The sequence below is a fragment of the Cherax quadricarinatus genome, chromosome 16 (assembly GCF_038502225.1).
Source record: "Cherax quadricarinatus isolate ZL_2023a chromosome 16, ASM3850222v1, whole genome shotgun sequence".
Classification (NCBI taxonomy): domain Eukaryota; kingdom Metazoa; phylum Arthropoda; class Malacostraca; order Decapoda; family Parastacidae; genus Cherax; species Cherax quadricarinatus.
In genome coordinates, this window is record NC_091307.1 from 38,969,304 (window position 1) to 38,983,440 (window position 14,137).

Consider the following 14,137-nt stretch of genomic DNA (forward strand, 5'->3'; position numbering starts at 1 on the left):
AATGGGCTAGTAACCCCTTCTCCTGTATACAGTATATTACTAGAGTTAAAAAGAGAAACTTTTGTTTTTCATTTTGAGCCACCCTGCTTTGGTGGGATATGGCCGGTTTGTTGAAAGAAAGATTTATTTTTTATATAAAATATAGTAGGTTGGTAGACAGCAACCACCCAGGGAAGTACTACCGTCCTGCCAGATGACTGTGAAACAGAAACCTGTAACTGTTTTGCATGATGGTAGGATTGCTTGTTTCTTTTTCTGTCTCATAAACATGCTAGATAACAGGGATATCTTGCTACTCCTACTTACACTTTGGTCACACTTCACAGACACGCACATGCATATATATATACATACATCTAGGTTTTTCTCCTTTTTCTAAATAGCTCTTGTTCCTCTTTATTTCTTCGATTGTCCATGGGGAAGTGGAAAAGAATCTTTCCTCCGTAAGCCATGCGTGTCGTATGAGGCGACTAAAATGCCGGGAGCAATGGGCTAGTAACCCCTTCTCCTGTAGACATTTACTAAAAAAGAGAAGAAGAAAAACTTTATAAAACTGGGATGCTTAAATGTGCGTGGATGTAGTGTGGATGACAAGAAACAGATGATTGCTGATGTTATGAATGAAAAGAAGTTGGATGTCCTGGCCCTAAGCGAAACAAAGCTGAAGGGGGTAGGGGAGTTTCGGTGGGGGGAAATAAATGGGATTAAATCTGGAGTATCTGAGAGAGTTAGAGCAAAGGAAGGGATAGCAGTAATGTTGAATGATCAGTTATGGAAGGAGAAAAGAGAATATGAATGTGTAAATTTAAGAATTATGTGGATTAAAGTAAAGGTTGGATGCGAGAAGTGGGTCATAATAAGCGTGTATGCACCTGGAGAAGAGAGGAATGCAGAAGAGAGAGAGAGATTTTGGGAGATGTTAAGTGAATGTATAGGAGCCTTTGAACCAAGTGAGAGAGTAATTGTGGTAGGGGACCTGAATGCTAAAGTAGGAGAAACTTTTAGAGAGGGTGTGGTAGGTAAGTTTGGGGTGCCAGGTGTAAATGATAATGGGAGCCCTTTGATTGAACTTTGTATAGAAAGGGGTTTAGTTATAGGTAATACATATTTTAAGAAAAAGAGGATAAATAAGTACAGTATACAAGATATGATGTAGGGCGAAATGACAGTAGTTTGTTGGATTATGTATTGGTAGATAAAAGACTGTTGAGTAGACTTCAGGATGTACATGTTTATAGAGGGGCCACAGATATATCAGATCACTTTCTAGTTGTAGCTACACTGAGAGTAAAAGGTAGATGGGATACAAGGAGAATAGAAGCATCAGGGAAGAGAGAGGTGATGGTTTATAAACTAAAAAAGGAGGCAGTTAGGGTAAGATATAAACAGCTATTGGAGGATAGATGGGCTAATGAGAGCATAGGCAATGGGATCGAAGAGGTATGGGGTAGGTTTAAAAATGTAGTGTTAGAGTGTTCAGCAGAAGTTTGTGGTTACAGGAAAGTGGGTGCGGGAGGGAAGAGGAGCGATTGGTGGAATGATGATGTGAAGAGAGTAGTAAGGGAGAAAAAGTTAGCATATGAGAAGTTTTTACAAAGTAGAAGTGATGCAAGGAGGGAAGAGTATATGGAGAAAAAGAGAGAGGTTCAGAGAGTGGTGAAGCAATGTAGAAAGAGAGCAAATGAGAGAGTGGGTGAGATGTTATCAACAAATTTTGTTGAAAATAAGAAAAAGTTTTGGAGTGAGATTAACAAGTTAAGAAAGCCTAGAGAACAAATGGATTTGTCAGTTAAAAATAGGAGAGGAGAGTTATTAAATGGAGAGTTAGACGTATTGGGAAGATGGAGGGAATATTTTGAGGAATTGTTAAATGTTGATGAAGATAGGGAAGCTGTGATTTCGTGTATAGGGCAAGGAGGAACAACATCTTGTAGGAGTGAGGAAGAGCCAGTTGTGAGTGTGGGGGAAGTTCGTGAGGCAGTAGGTAAAATGAAAGGGGGTAAGGCAGCCGGGATTGATGGAATAAAGATAGAAATGTTAAAAGCAGGTGGGGATATAGTTTTGGAGTGGTTGGTGCAATTATTTAATAAATGTATGGAAGAGGGTAAGGTACCTAGGGATTGGCAGAGAGCATGCATAGTTCCTTTGTATAAAGGCAAAGGGGATAAAATAGAGTGCAAAAATTATAGGGGGATAAGTCTGTTGAGTATACCTGGCAAAGTGTATGGTAGAGTTATTATTGAAAGAATTAAGAGTAAGACGGAGAATAGGATAGCAGATGAACAAGGAGGCTTTAGGAAAGGTAGGGGGTGTGTGGACCAGGTGTTTACAGTGAAACATATAAGTGAACAGTATTTAGATAAGGCTTAAGAGGTCTTTGTGGCATTTATGGATTTGGAAAAGGCGTATGACAGGGTGGATAGGGGGGCAATGTGGCAGATGTTGCAGGTGTATGGTGTAGGAGGTAGGTTACTGAAAGCAGTGAAGAGTTTTTACGAGGATAGTGAGGCTCAAGTTAGAGTATGTAGGAAAGAGGGAAATTATTTCCCAGTAAAAGTAGGCCTTAGACAAGGATGTGTGATGTCACCATGGTTGTTTAATATATTTATAGATGGGGTTGTAAGAGAAGTAAATGCGAGGGTCTTGGCAAGAGGCGTTGAGTTAAAAGATAATCATACATAAAGTGGGAGTTGTCACAGTTGCTCTTTGCTGATGACACTGTGCTTTTGGGAGATTCTGAAGAGAAGTTGCAGAGATTGGTGGATGAATTTGGTAGGGTGTGCAAAAGAAGAAAATTGAAAGTGAATACAGGAAAGAGTAAGGTTATGAGGATAACAAAAAGATTAGGTGATGAAAGATTGGATATCAGATTGGAGGGAGAGAGTATGGAGGAGGTGAATGTATTCAGATATTTGGGAGTGGACGTGTCAACGGATGGGTCTATGAAAGATGAGGTGAATCATAGAATTGATGAGGGGAAAAGGGTGAGTGGTGCACTTAGGAGTCTGTGGAGACAAAGAACTTTGTCCTTGGAGGCAAAGAGGGGAATGTATGAGAGTATAGTTTTACCAACGCTCTTATATGAGTGTGAAGCATGGGTGATGAATGTTGCAGCGAGGAGAAGGCTGGAGGCAGTGGAGATGTCATGTCTGAGGGCAATGTGTGGTGTGAATATAATGCAGAGAATTCGTAGTTTGGAAGTTAGGAGGAGGTGCGGGATTACCGAAACTGTTGTCCAGAGGGCTGAGGAAGGGTTGTTGAGGTGGTTCGGACATGTAGAGAGAATGGAGCGAAACATAATGACTTCAAGAGTGTGTCAGTCTGTAGTGGAAGGAAGGCGGGGTAGGGGTCAGCCTAGGAAAAGTTGGAGGGAGGGGGTAAAGGAGGTTTCGTGTGCGAGGGGCTTGGACTTCCAGCAGGCATGCGTGAGCGTGTTTGATAGGAGTGAATGGAGACAAATGGTTTTTAATACTTGACGTGCTGTTGGAGTGTGAGCAAAGTAACATTTATGAAGGGGTTCAGGGAAACCGGCAGGCTGGACTTGAGTCCTGGAGATGGGAAGTACAGTGCCTGCACTCTGAAGGAGGGGTGTTTATGTTGCAGTTTAAAAAACTGTAGTGTAAAGCACTCTTCTGGCAAGACAGTGATGGAGTGAATGATGGTGAAAGTTTTTCTTTTTCGGGCCACCCTGCCTTGGTGGGAATCGGCCAGTGTGATAATAAAAAATAAAAAAAATTCAGATTTTTTGCTACAGTTTTGCAGTGGCAATTACACTTGCTTTCTTGGGTTATCCTAGTTTTTTTTTTACACAAATCTATTGTATAAGCTAAGAGCTACCTCAACTCATTTCAGTGCCCAGCCCTGTTTAAGGCATACTCCCACCCCTAAGGATGTGACCCAAAACAGTCTACTAACATCCATGAACCTACTTATTGATAAGTGAAAAGGGACAGCAGATGTAAAGAAACATGCCTAGCATTTCCATCTGTGCTAGGTATTGAATCACAGGCACTTGGTATGAGAGCTGCCAGCTGAGCCATGAGCCCTACTAATATATTTTTGTAGTATGTAATTTGTTTAATGCTAATATTGTAGAAATTTAAGTCTTGGTGGAAAAAATGGCATACATATACAGTGGACCCCCAGCTTACGATATTATTTCATTCCAGAAGTATGTTCATGTGCCATTACTGAACGAATTTGTTCCCATAAGGAATATTGTGAATTAGATTAGTCCATTTCAGACCCCCAAACATACACATACAAATGCACTTACATAAATACACTTACATAATTGGTCGCATTGGGAGCTGATCGTAAACCGGGGGTCAACTGTATATAGACGATACTGACAAGTTGTTGGAAAAACTACAAACACTAGAACATTTTATTGAAATGTTTTGATCCTGGGATGTTAGCCACTTTAAATGTGCATATGGGTAAGAAGAAATGAGCTTGTATATATTGCTAGGAAAGCACCTGAGTGGCAGAGGTGATTGAAAGATCTTGAGTAACTTTAAAATTAGTTGGACAAATGTCTTAATATAAATCAGAGAGATTTATCCTATAGATAATTTCATATTTACAGATATGATGTCCGTGGTGCTGTGTGTGATCTGACTGAAGTTGAGGCAAGTAGCAAAGGAGACCAGTTGGAAGAGATGACAGAGGAGGAACGAGCAGAAGAAGAAAGATGTGACTATGAACGCTATTTTGCGCTCTATCATGATGAGTATCAGTATCAAGCTTACCAAGGTAAGTAAACATATATAGTGTATTCATGAACTAAAATACTGTATTTCCAGAATTTTTCATGCAAATTTTAATTTTTTTTCCTATAATATGGGAAAGGCTTATGTCTTCAGTGATTTGTCATTAAAGTCTTAATGACAAGCATAGTACAGTATTTTTATTAGAACACAACTGTTGCTGAAATTTGGCAAGTTTCCAGGAAGATAGTTTTTAATATTGTACATACTGTTTGTAGGATTGCATGATCTAAATATATCCTAATGAAGCTAGAAAGAAACATTTTAATTAGTAGTACAGTATATCTGAATATTGCAGATTGTGCCAGGTTTCATTGTTTTTGTTCAAAGTGATAATGAAGTTTAATATAATTTCTTGCTAACCTGTTTAGGATTTTATTTTTACCTTTCTCTCCATTCAATTTAATGTGTGCTTAATACGTGACTTTTCAGGTGTCTCTTGAATGGGTATGTTGCGAGACCAATTTTTGGTCCTTTTATCAAACATGCAATATTTCTCATAAGTATTTTTTCATTGAACTAGATTATTATGCAGTTTTTAAGGTATATTAATTTTCTTTCACTCAGATGAGGAAGCAAAGAGATTAATGGCAGAACTTGGTTCTGATGTATATGCCTACAGTCAAGTAGGTTTCAACTATGATGGACAAGTACCAGTGAGTGAGGCAGTTGGCTTGACTGAAGAGCATGGTGCTGAACAACTTCAGGATGAAAACCATCAAACTGTAGATAAAGAAGAACAAACTACCGGGTATTTTCCAGAGGCTGATGAGGATACATTTATCCCTCCTCCTGAACTCAGTGTTCCACAAGGAATGGTAGTGGTAAGTCTTTGAAGGTTTTTGATACAGAGACTTTGACTACACATTGCATAAACAGGTTGATATACATCACTAATCCGGCATCATCGGGACCTATGGGGTGCCAGATAAGTGATTTTGCTGGATTACAGCGTGGTTAGGTTAGAATACACTTAATGGCGATTCTTACACATTGGTGATTTAACCTAATTTAGGTCCTATTTTTGGCCTATTCCATTGTTTGTCTACCAAACTCATAGCTATTTAGCTAATATTCCTTCTATTCTGTCAATTGAATACATACAAGAAACCACCCATTTACTTATCAGCCCAGCTAATCAATCACTGACTTCAAGTGTCTGTTTGGCACCTTCTTGAAGACAGCCAGGGGTCTAATGTTAATCCCCCTTATGTATTGTGGGAGGCAGTTCAACAGTCTTGGGCCCGAGACACTGACTGTGTTTTCTCTTAGCATACTCTTGGTGCCCTGCTTTTCATTGGGGGAATGTTGCATCTCCTGCCCAGTCATTTACTCTTGTAGGGAGTGATTTTCGTGTGCAAATTCATGACTAGCCCCTCAGATTTTCCAAGAATATATATTATCATGTATCTTTCTTGCCTGCATTTCAGGGAATACAAGTCAAGGGACTTCAACCATTCCCAGTAATTTAGGTGCTTTATCGTACTTAGGCGTACCCTTCCAGATCTGCAATTTCACTTTCAAAACTGGGGATGCCAATCCCTAGTTTTGAAGGTTCTCATTATCCATCCTATCATTTTTATAGCCAGTGTGTTAGATACAATGTTATTATCTTTGAAAATGAGATCCTCTGACATTATCACTCCCAGGTCCTTCACATTAGTTTTTTGCTCTGTTGTGTAGTAAGGTATTGACTGATGTCTCTCACATCTGATTTTCAGTGCTTGAGAAACCACAATGTACAATGATTCATCTTTATTTTTGCTTAAACTTGACATACCAGCATGAAACTGGGTGTAACGTCAATAAATATTTGGTGTAATCTAGCAAATTCTTAATGTGCAACTTGAATTTCTGGAAGGTAATTGGTCTAGTGCTAAATCTGCTAATGAAACGCTGTATAGGAAAGGGCAAATTTTTTTAATTAAATCCGTCAGACTTTTCGAAGCCCCAACAGAAGATATTGCCAGCCCTAATGACATTTACTAGTGCTGTAAATAATTTTTTTTATATTTTCCCCTCATAAATAGTGTAATTATCATAATTTTTGGTAGTTAGACTGCATTCAAGTATTTTCATAAAATCAGAACTACAGTGGACCCCCGGTTATTGGCCGTAATCAGTTCCAGAAGGTTGGTCTAAATCCGAAATGGCCAAAAACCGAAGTAATATTTCCCCATAAGAAATAATGTAAATCAAATTAATCCGTTCCAGACACCCAAAAATATTAACAAAAAATACATTTTTTAAAGAATACTTATAGTTTTACATACAGAAAACAATGAGAAAGAAATATAAAACAGTAGTAATTTTAATAATAAATGAACATTACATACCTTTCTGGAAAAAGGAGGGGAGAGGGAGGAGAGCTTATTGTTTGGAAGGAGAATCCCCCTCAGTAAGGACTTGAGGTATCAATGCCCTCTCTGGGGTTACTTCCTTTCCGGTTTTTACTGGCACTAGGACCAGCTTGAGTCACTGTACCCTTGTCGCACAAAAAAATCTGTCCAGAGAGGCCTGTTTCTAGCGTCTCTGTAAAATTGGCCTAAAATGGGATAAGACATTGTCATTGAACATGTTGCAGACACGGCTTGAAACAGTTTTGTCGGGGTGATAATTCTCTGAAAAACTTTGCACCTCACTCCACTTTGTACAAATGTCCTTAATCACTGAAGAAGGCACATTCTCTCCCCTCTCTTCCTCCTCTGAAGCAATGTCCTCAGCTGCAGTCTGTTGCTGTTCCTATTCCTATTGAAGTTGTTGCAGCTCTTCAGTGGTTAGCTCTTCCCTGTGGTCATCCACCAACTCTTCTATATCCTGGCCACTCACATCCAACCTCATGGACTTCCCCATTGAAGCAATAGATTCCACAAAAGGTGTAGGGTCATCAGGGTCAGCCTCAAACCCTTCAAAATCCTTGTCGAGGATGCATTCTGGCCACAGTTTTCTCCAAGCAGAGTTCAAAAGTCCTGGAAGTCACTCCCTGTCAAGCCTTATCTATAAGGCTTATGCAATGGAAGATATTGAAGTGATTCTTCAGAACTCTCTTAGGGTCAGTTTAGTGTCCGAGGTCACTTCAAAGCACCTTTGAAACATTGCTTTGGTGTGCAGTTTTTTGAAGTTTGAAATGACCTGCTGGTCCATGGGCTGGATGAGAGGAATGGTATTAGGGGATAGTGTGATGAACTTACACTCCTCAAACAATAGGTCTTCCAAGTCTGGAGGATGAGCAGGAGCATTGTCCAGTACCAGGAGGCACTTAAGTGGCATTTTGTTTTCCAGGAGGTATTTTTTCACACTTGGGCCAAACACTTCGTTGACCCACTCAGTGAAAATTTGCCTTGTGACCCATGCCTTATTGTTAGCCCTCCACATCACACATAATTTACTCTTCATGATATTGTTTTTCTTGAACACTGGGATTTTCAGAGTGATACACAAGTAAAGGCTTCACTTTGAAATCCCCACTAGCATTACCACGGAACAAAAGAGTTAGCCTTTCCTTCATAGGCTTGTGTCCTGCCAGTGCCTTTTCCTCCTGTGTGATGTAGATCCTCTCTGGCATTTTCTTCCAAAAAAGGCCTGTTTCATTACAATTGAACACTTGCTGGGGAGGAATCCTTCAGCTTCTACGTAATCCTTGAATTCATGCACGAATTCTTCAGTCGCATGTTTGTCCAAGCTTGCAGCATCACCATGCCTTGCAACACTGTGTATGCCACTACTCTTCTTGAATCTGTCGAACCAACCTTTGCTGGCCTTAAATTCATTAACAGCAACAATCGTTCCAGGCATTTTCTTTAAGAGATCCACATGCAGTTGCCTTGCCTTCTCGCGAATTATCTCCTCCGAAACACTATCTCCCACTAATTGTTTTTGGTTGATCCACACCAACAACTCCACATCCTCAATTGTTTGAGACCTCTGTTTTGTTAGCATATTTGCACCTTTCACAACATCAGCTGCCTTGATTTCTGCTCCTCCACACGTACACCACTTTTATATTTTGCGATAACTTCTTTCTTGAATTTTATCGTGTTTCTCACCTTCTTTACCAAAAGGCTGGCACTCTGAACTTTTCTTTGGCCCCATGGTGGCTTATTTCACAGTTGCAATCAGTTAACAAGCCCCAAAAACAATGGATGAAAGCACAGAGTATTCCTACCCCAACAAGAGAGACGCACAGGCCGAGTGTGATATGCGTGAGGAAGTGGGTTGCTGGCGGGTGGACGCGTCTCATACCAGCGATTTCTGAGCAGATGGCTGATATCCGGGGGGGGGGAGATTTTGCTGAAAAAGTGTTTGATTTCCGAATTGGCCGATTTCTACACTGGCCTATATCCGGGGGTCCACTGTATATTAACCCTTTGAGGGTTTCGGACGTACTAGTACGGCTTACGACCCAGGGTTTTTGACGTACTAGTACGCCTAAATTCTAGCGCCCTCAAATCTAGTGGGAGAAAGCTGGTAGGCCTTCATATGAAAGAATGGGTCTATGTGGTCAGTGTGCACAGTCTAAAAAAAATCCTGCAGCACACAGTGCATAATGAGAAAAAAAAAACTGACCATTTTTTTGGAATAAAACAGCAACTTTGGACTGTATTTTCGTATGGTATTTATTGTTGTATTCTAGTTTTCTTGGTCTCATTTTATAGAATGGAAGACATATTACAGAAATTGAGATGATTTTGACTGGTTTTACAATGAAATATACCTTGAAATTGAGCTCAAAGTAGCAAAAATGTTCGATTTTTACCAAATTTCAAAAGTAAACAAATCGTGCCAAGCGTGCAATACACGTCAACTGGTGAGTCTAATATTCTTTCACAAGTGCACCAATAATATTTATACCATTTTTTACACTAATGCAGTAGTCTGCTTAACAGTAAATCTTATATTTTTTGTGAGAATAAAAATTCAAAGTGGAAAGCAAAAGAATATAAGAGGGGCCTTGAGACGTGACTAATGACCAGAGGAAATGTCATTTTAGTGCCAGGAATGTCTTTCTTGTTTATTCTGGACCCTATTCGGAAATTGGCATCTTTTGAAATTTGTGTGAAATTGGCAAAATTGCTAAATTCTGACCACTGTACTGGATAGTTGAATTTCATAAATAGGTGGTTTCTTGCACCCATTCGATAGAAAAAATGGAGTTCTAGCGAAATATTCATGTTTTTTGTCGACTAGTACAGTGGAATTGGCCGAAAATGGGGCTCAAAGTGGGCAAAATCGCCGAGACCGCTAACTTTGCGAGAGCATAATTCCGTAAGTTTTCCATCAAATTTCAAACTTTTGGTGTCCTTATGATCGGGAAAAGATTCTCTATCTTTTCATAAGAGAAAATAATTTTTTTTTTTTTTAAATTTGGCCGACCCTGAGAACGAGTTTCGGAGAGGGCCTGTCGACCCTCAAAGGGTTAATTAACATGTCCAAAATGCTTATTATTTTTTGCAACTTCTTTCACATTTGACAAACGGCTTTTCTTCCTCAGCCAGAGACAGTGAAACAAAACAAGATTATTGTGAAGACATCAAAGTTCATTGTTACTCAGGGAGGACAGATGGAAATTGTGATAAAGACCAAACAAGCTGGCAACCCTATGTTTAGCTTCTTATCATTTGATAATCCACTTAATGCTTATTATAAGCACATGGTGGCAATGATCAAGAATGGCAGGTAAGCCTTTTCCCCCTACTTAAAAATTAATTTCTCTATTTACACTTGTGATAATGAATCCTTCATATTAATCTTTTTTTTTTTTTTTTGTAATGGGGTTATTCACTTGGTTTCTTAATTTGCTAACTACTGTTTTAAGGGAATCTTACAACATTATTGTAATTCAGCTTTGCTGTATGTACCGTATAATTTTTATTAATACAAAATTAATTTCTTTAAGGTATCGTCCTGCTGATGAAGTTGAACGGGTAAAGTCTAGAAGAGAGAGTGATGGAAATGGGGGTCAGTATCTACACCCAAGTCTTTCAGCAGGCATTAAACCAGATCTTGCTCCAGGGACCCCTACTCCTGTTCACAGACCATCTGCAGACTGTGCATACTCAAAGTTAATTCACAAAATTAAGGAAAAACAAAAAAATACAGCAGTAGTAGAACGTATTGACTCCCCAGCTCCAACTTCTCCCAGTGTTCCTATTCCTACTGCTGTGTCCACACCCATTGCCACACCAGCAACAGTAGTCCTTGAACCACAAAATCAGGATAAAAAGAAAGTCCTGTCAGATATCACACCTGTTGGATCACCCAAAATTACAAGCTTAGTTGATTATCCTTCATTCAACCGAACCAAAGAATGTGATTCTGACGATGACCTAGATGGCAAATCTGAAAGTTTGACAAGTAATACTGAAAGCACTAGTGAATATAGCAGTATAAAGTGGCCTCCACCAGATGTCCAAATGGTAATTGACAAGATGGCAAGCTACATAATAAAGAATGGAGCAGATTTTGAAGCTATGGTGCGCAGCAGAGGTGAGTAGCTTGACATGTTGATATAACTGCATTTCTTCTTTTTGTTTTTAGTGAGCTATATGGGAAAAGGGGTTACTAGCCCATTGCTCCCAGCATTTTAGTTGACTTTTACAACACGCATGGCTTACGGAGGAAAGATTCTCATTCCACTCCCTCATGGATATGAAAAGAAAAGTAATACGAACAAGAACTATTAAGATAAAATCAAAGAAAACTCAGATGAGTATACATGAATGTGTACATGCATGTGTAGTGTAACCTAAGTGTAAGTAGAAGTAGCAAGACGTAACTGAAATCTTCCGTGCTTATGAGATGGAAAAAAAGATACCACCATTCCTACCATCATGTAAAACAATTACAGACTTCCGTTTTACACTCACTTGGTAGGATGGTGGTACCTCCCTGGGTGGTTGCTGTCTACCAACCTACTACATCATAAAAGAGGTGTTTGGGATATTGGCAGATTGGAGTGACTATCTAAACTGTTGTATCTATGCACCTCTGCAAAGACTGATCATTTATGAAAAATTGCAAAACTGTCAGCTCTTAAGGGAAAAATTTAAGGGAAAGGGTTGTCACTCACATAGGTCTCTTTGGATGAAGTTGGTTCCTTAGCTGTGAAGCTGTTTTAAAAATGTATTTAGCACTGATACACATTACAGATTTAGTACTGTTATTAAGAATAACACAAAGTTGGAGTTGTCATAGTTGCTTTTTGTTGATGATGATGCGCTTTTGGGGATTCCGAAGAGAAGTTGCAGAGGTTGGTGACGGTTTGGAGGGGTATGTAAAAGAAGGAAATTGAAAGTGAACATAGGAAAGAGTAGGGTGATGAGGATAGAAAAAAAATTAGGTAATGAAGAATTGGATTTCAGATTGGAGGGAGGGAGTATGGAAGAAGTGAAGGTATTCAGATATTTGAGAGTGGACTTGTCAGCAGCTGGGTCTGCGAAGATGGCGTGAATCATACAATTGATTAGGGGGAAAAGGTGAGTGGTGCATTGAAGCAAAGAGGGAAATGTATGAGATTATAGTTATACCAAATCTTATATGGGTGTGAAGCATGGGTGGTGAATGTTGCAACAGGTAGAAGACTGGAGGCAATGGGGATATGGTTTTTATGACTTGATGTGCTGTTAAAGCGTGAGCAGGGTAACAATTATGAAGGAATTTAGGGAAACCGGTAAACTGAGTTTGAGTCTTGGCATGCAGTGCCTGTACTCTGGAGGAGGACTGATACAGTTATTTAACTGTAGTGTAGGTGTGCCTCTGACAAAACAGTGATGGAGTGAATGATGAAAGTGTTTCTTCTTTTTTGGGTCACCCTGCCTTGGTAGTGTTAATAAAAAATAAAATAATTATTTAAGAGAATACAATGAGGTGCTGTATTGTTTTCTTGTTGAATTTTTCCAAGTAAAATGGTAGCAATTAATAAACTTGTATTTCTTACAGATGATCCCAGATTCAGCTTCCTCAAAACAGAGCACGAGTACTATCCCTATTACCGATGTAAGATTCGCCTGTACAATGAAGTATATGGAGATATTTTCAAGGAGGGAGGAGAGGTGAGGATATGTATTTATTCAGTGTTTAAATTTATTAGGGATGGACCATGGTATCTGTTTCAGCCATTTTTACTGTATTGGTGAAAAATTTTCAATACAGCCTCTCCTCACTTAGTGACGTACTCATTTACTGACATCTCAAACTTACGCCACGCTCTCTGACCAGTATGCATACCTAAATAATGTATATTAGAGCTGCCTGTATTCTGTTTACTACAATAAACAGTACATTATTGTATAAACATTTAAAAATTTACCAGAAATGGTGTAACTGGTGCAAAGGTGACCTTAAAACATCAAAGAAGGTTGACACAAATTCACTACAGTTATAATAAGCTCCTCACTTAGTGATGAATTTGTTTACTGATGTGGTTTAAGGAACGGAACTCCATCATTAAGTGAGGAGAGGCTGCATTAATTAATAAATAAATAAATAAATAAATAAAAAAATATATATATATATGTGGTGTAAATATTATGCAGAAAATTCGGAGTGTGGAAATTAGGAGAAGGTGTGGAGTTAATAAAAGTATTAGTCAGAGGGCAGAAGAGGGGTTGTTGAGGTGGTTTGATCATTTAGAGAGAATGGATCAAAGTAGAATGACATGGAAAGTATATAAATCTATAGGGGAAGGAAGGCGGGGTAGGGGTCGTCCTCGAAAGGGTTGGAGAGAGGGGGTAAAGGAGGTTTTGTGGGCAGGGGCTTGGACTTCCAGCAAGCGTGCGTGAGCGTGTTAGATAGGAGTGAATGGAGACGAATGGTACTTGGGACCTGACGATCTGTTGGAGTGTGAGCAGGGTAATATTTAGTGAAGGGATTCAGGGAAACCGGTTATTTTCATATAGTCGGACTTGAGTCCTGGAAATGGGAAGTACAATGCCTGCACTTTGGGGGAGGGGTTTGGGATATTGGCAGTTTGGAGGGATATGTTGTGTGTCTTCATATGTGTATGCTTCTGGACTGTTGTATTCTGTGCACCTCTGCAAAAACGGTGATAATGTGCGAGTGGTGAAAGTGTTGAATGATGATGAAAGTATTTTCTTTTTGGGGATTTTCTTTCTTTTTTTTTTTTTGGGTCACCCTGCCTCGGTGGGAAACGGCCGACTTGTTGAAAAAAAAAAAAAAAAATCTCCAAAAAGAAAATACTTTCATCATCATGCAACACTTTCACCACACTCACACATTATCACTGTTTTTGCAGAGGTGCTCAGAATACAACAGTTTAGAAGCATACACATATAAAGATACACAACATATCCCTCCAAACTGCCAATATCCCAAATCCCTCCTTTAATGTGCAGGCATTGTACTTCCCA

At 39.3% G+C, this 14,137-nt stretch overlaps 1 protein-coding gene across 1 annotated transcript in view; it reads left to right on the forward strand.

Annotated features, from left to right (window-relative positions):
• su(w[a]) (suppressor of white-apricot) overlaps positions 1-12,820 on the forward strand; it is a gene marked incomplete at its 3' end in the record, with an annotated part of 33,081 nt that extends 20,261 nt beyond the window's left edge. Inside the window, 5 exon segments of the mRNA XM_070085562.1 lie at positions 4,589-4,755; positions 5,337-5,593; positions 10,261-10,445; positions 10,666-11,255; positions 12,708-12,820. Coding sequence (XP_069941663.1) covers positions 4,589-4,755; positions 5,337-5,593; positions 10,261-10,445; positions 10,666-11,255; positions 12,708-12,820 — 1,312 coding nt within the window.
• Positions 12,821-14,137: the final 1,317 nt, after the last annotated feature.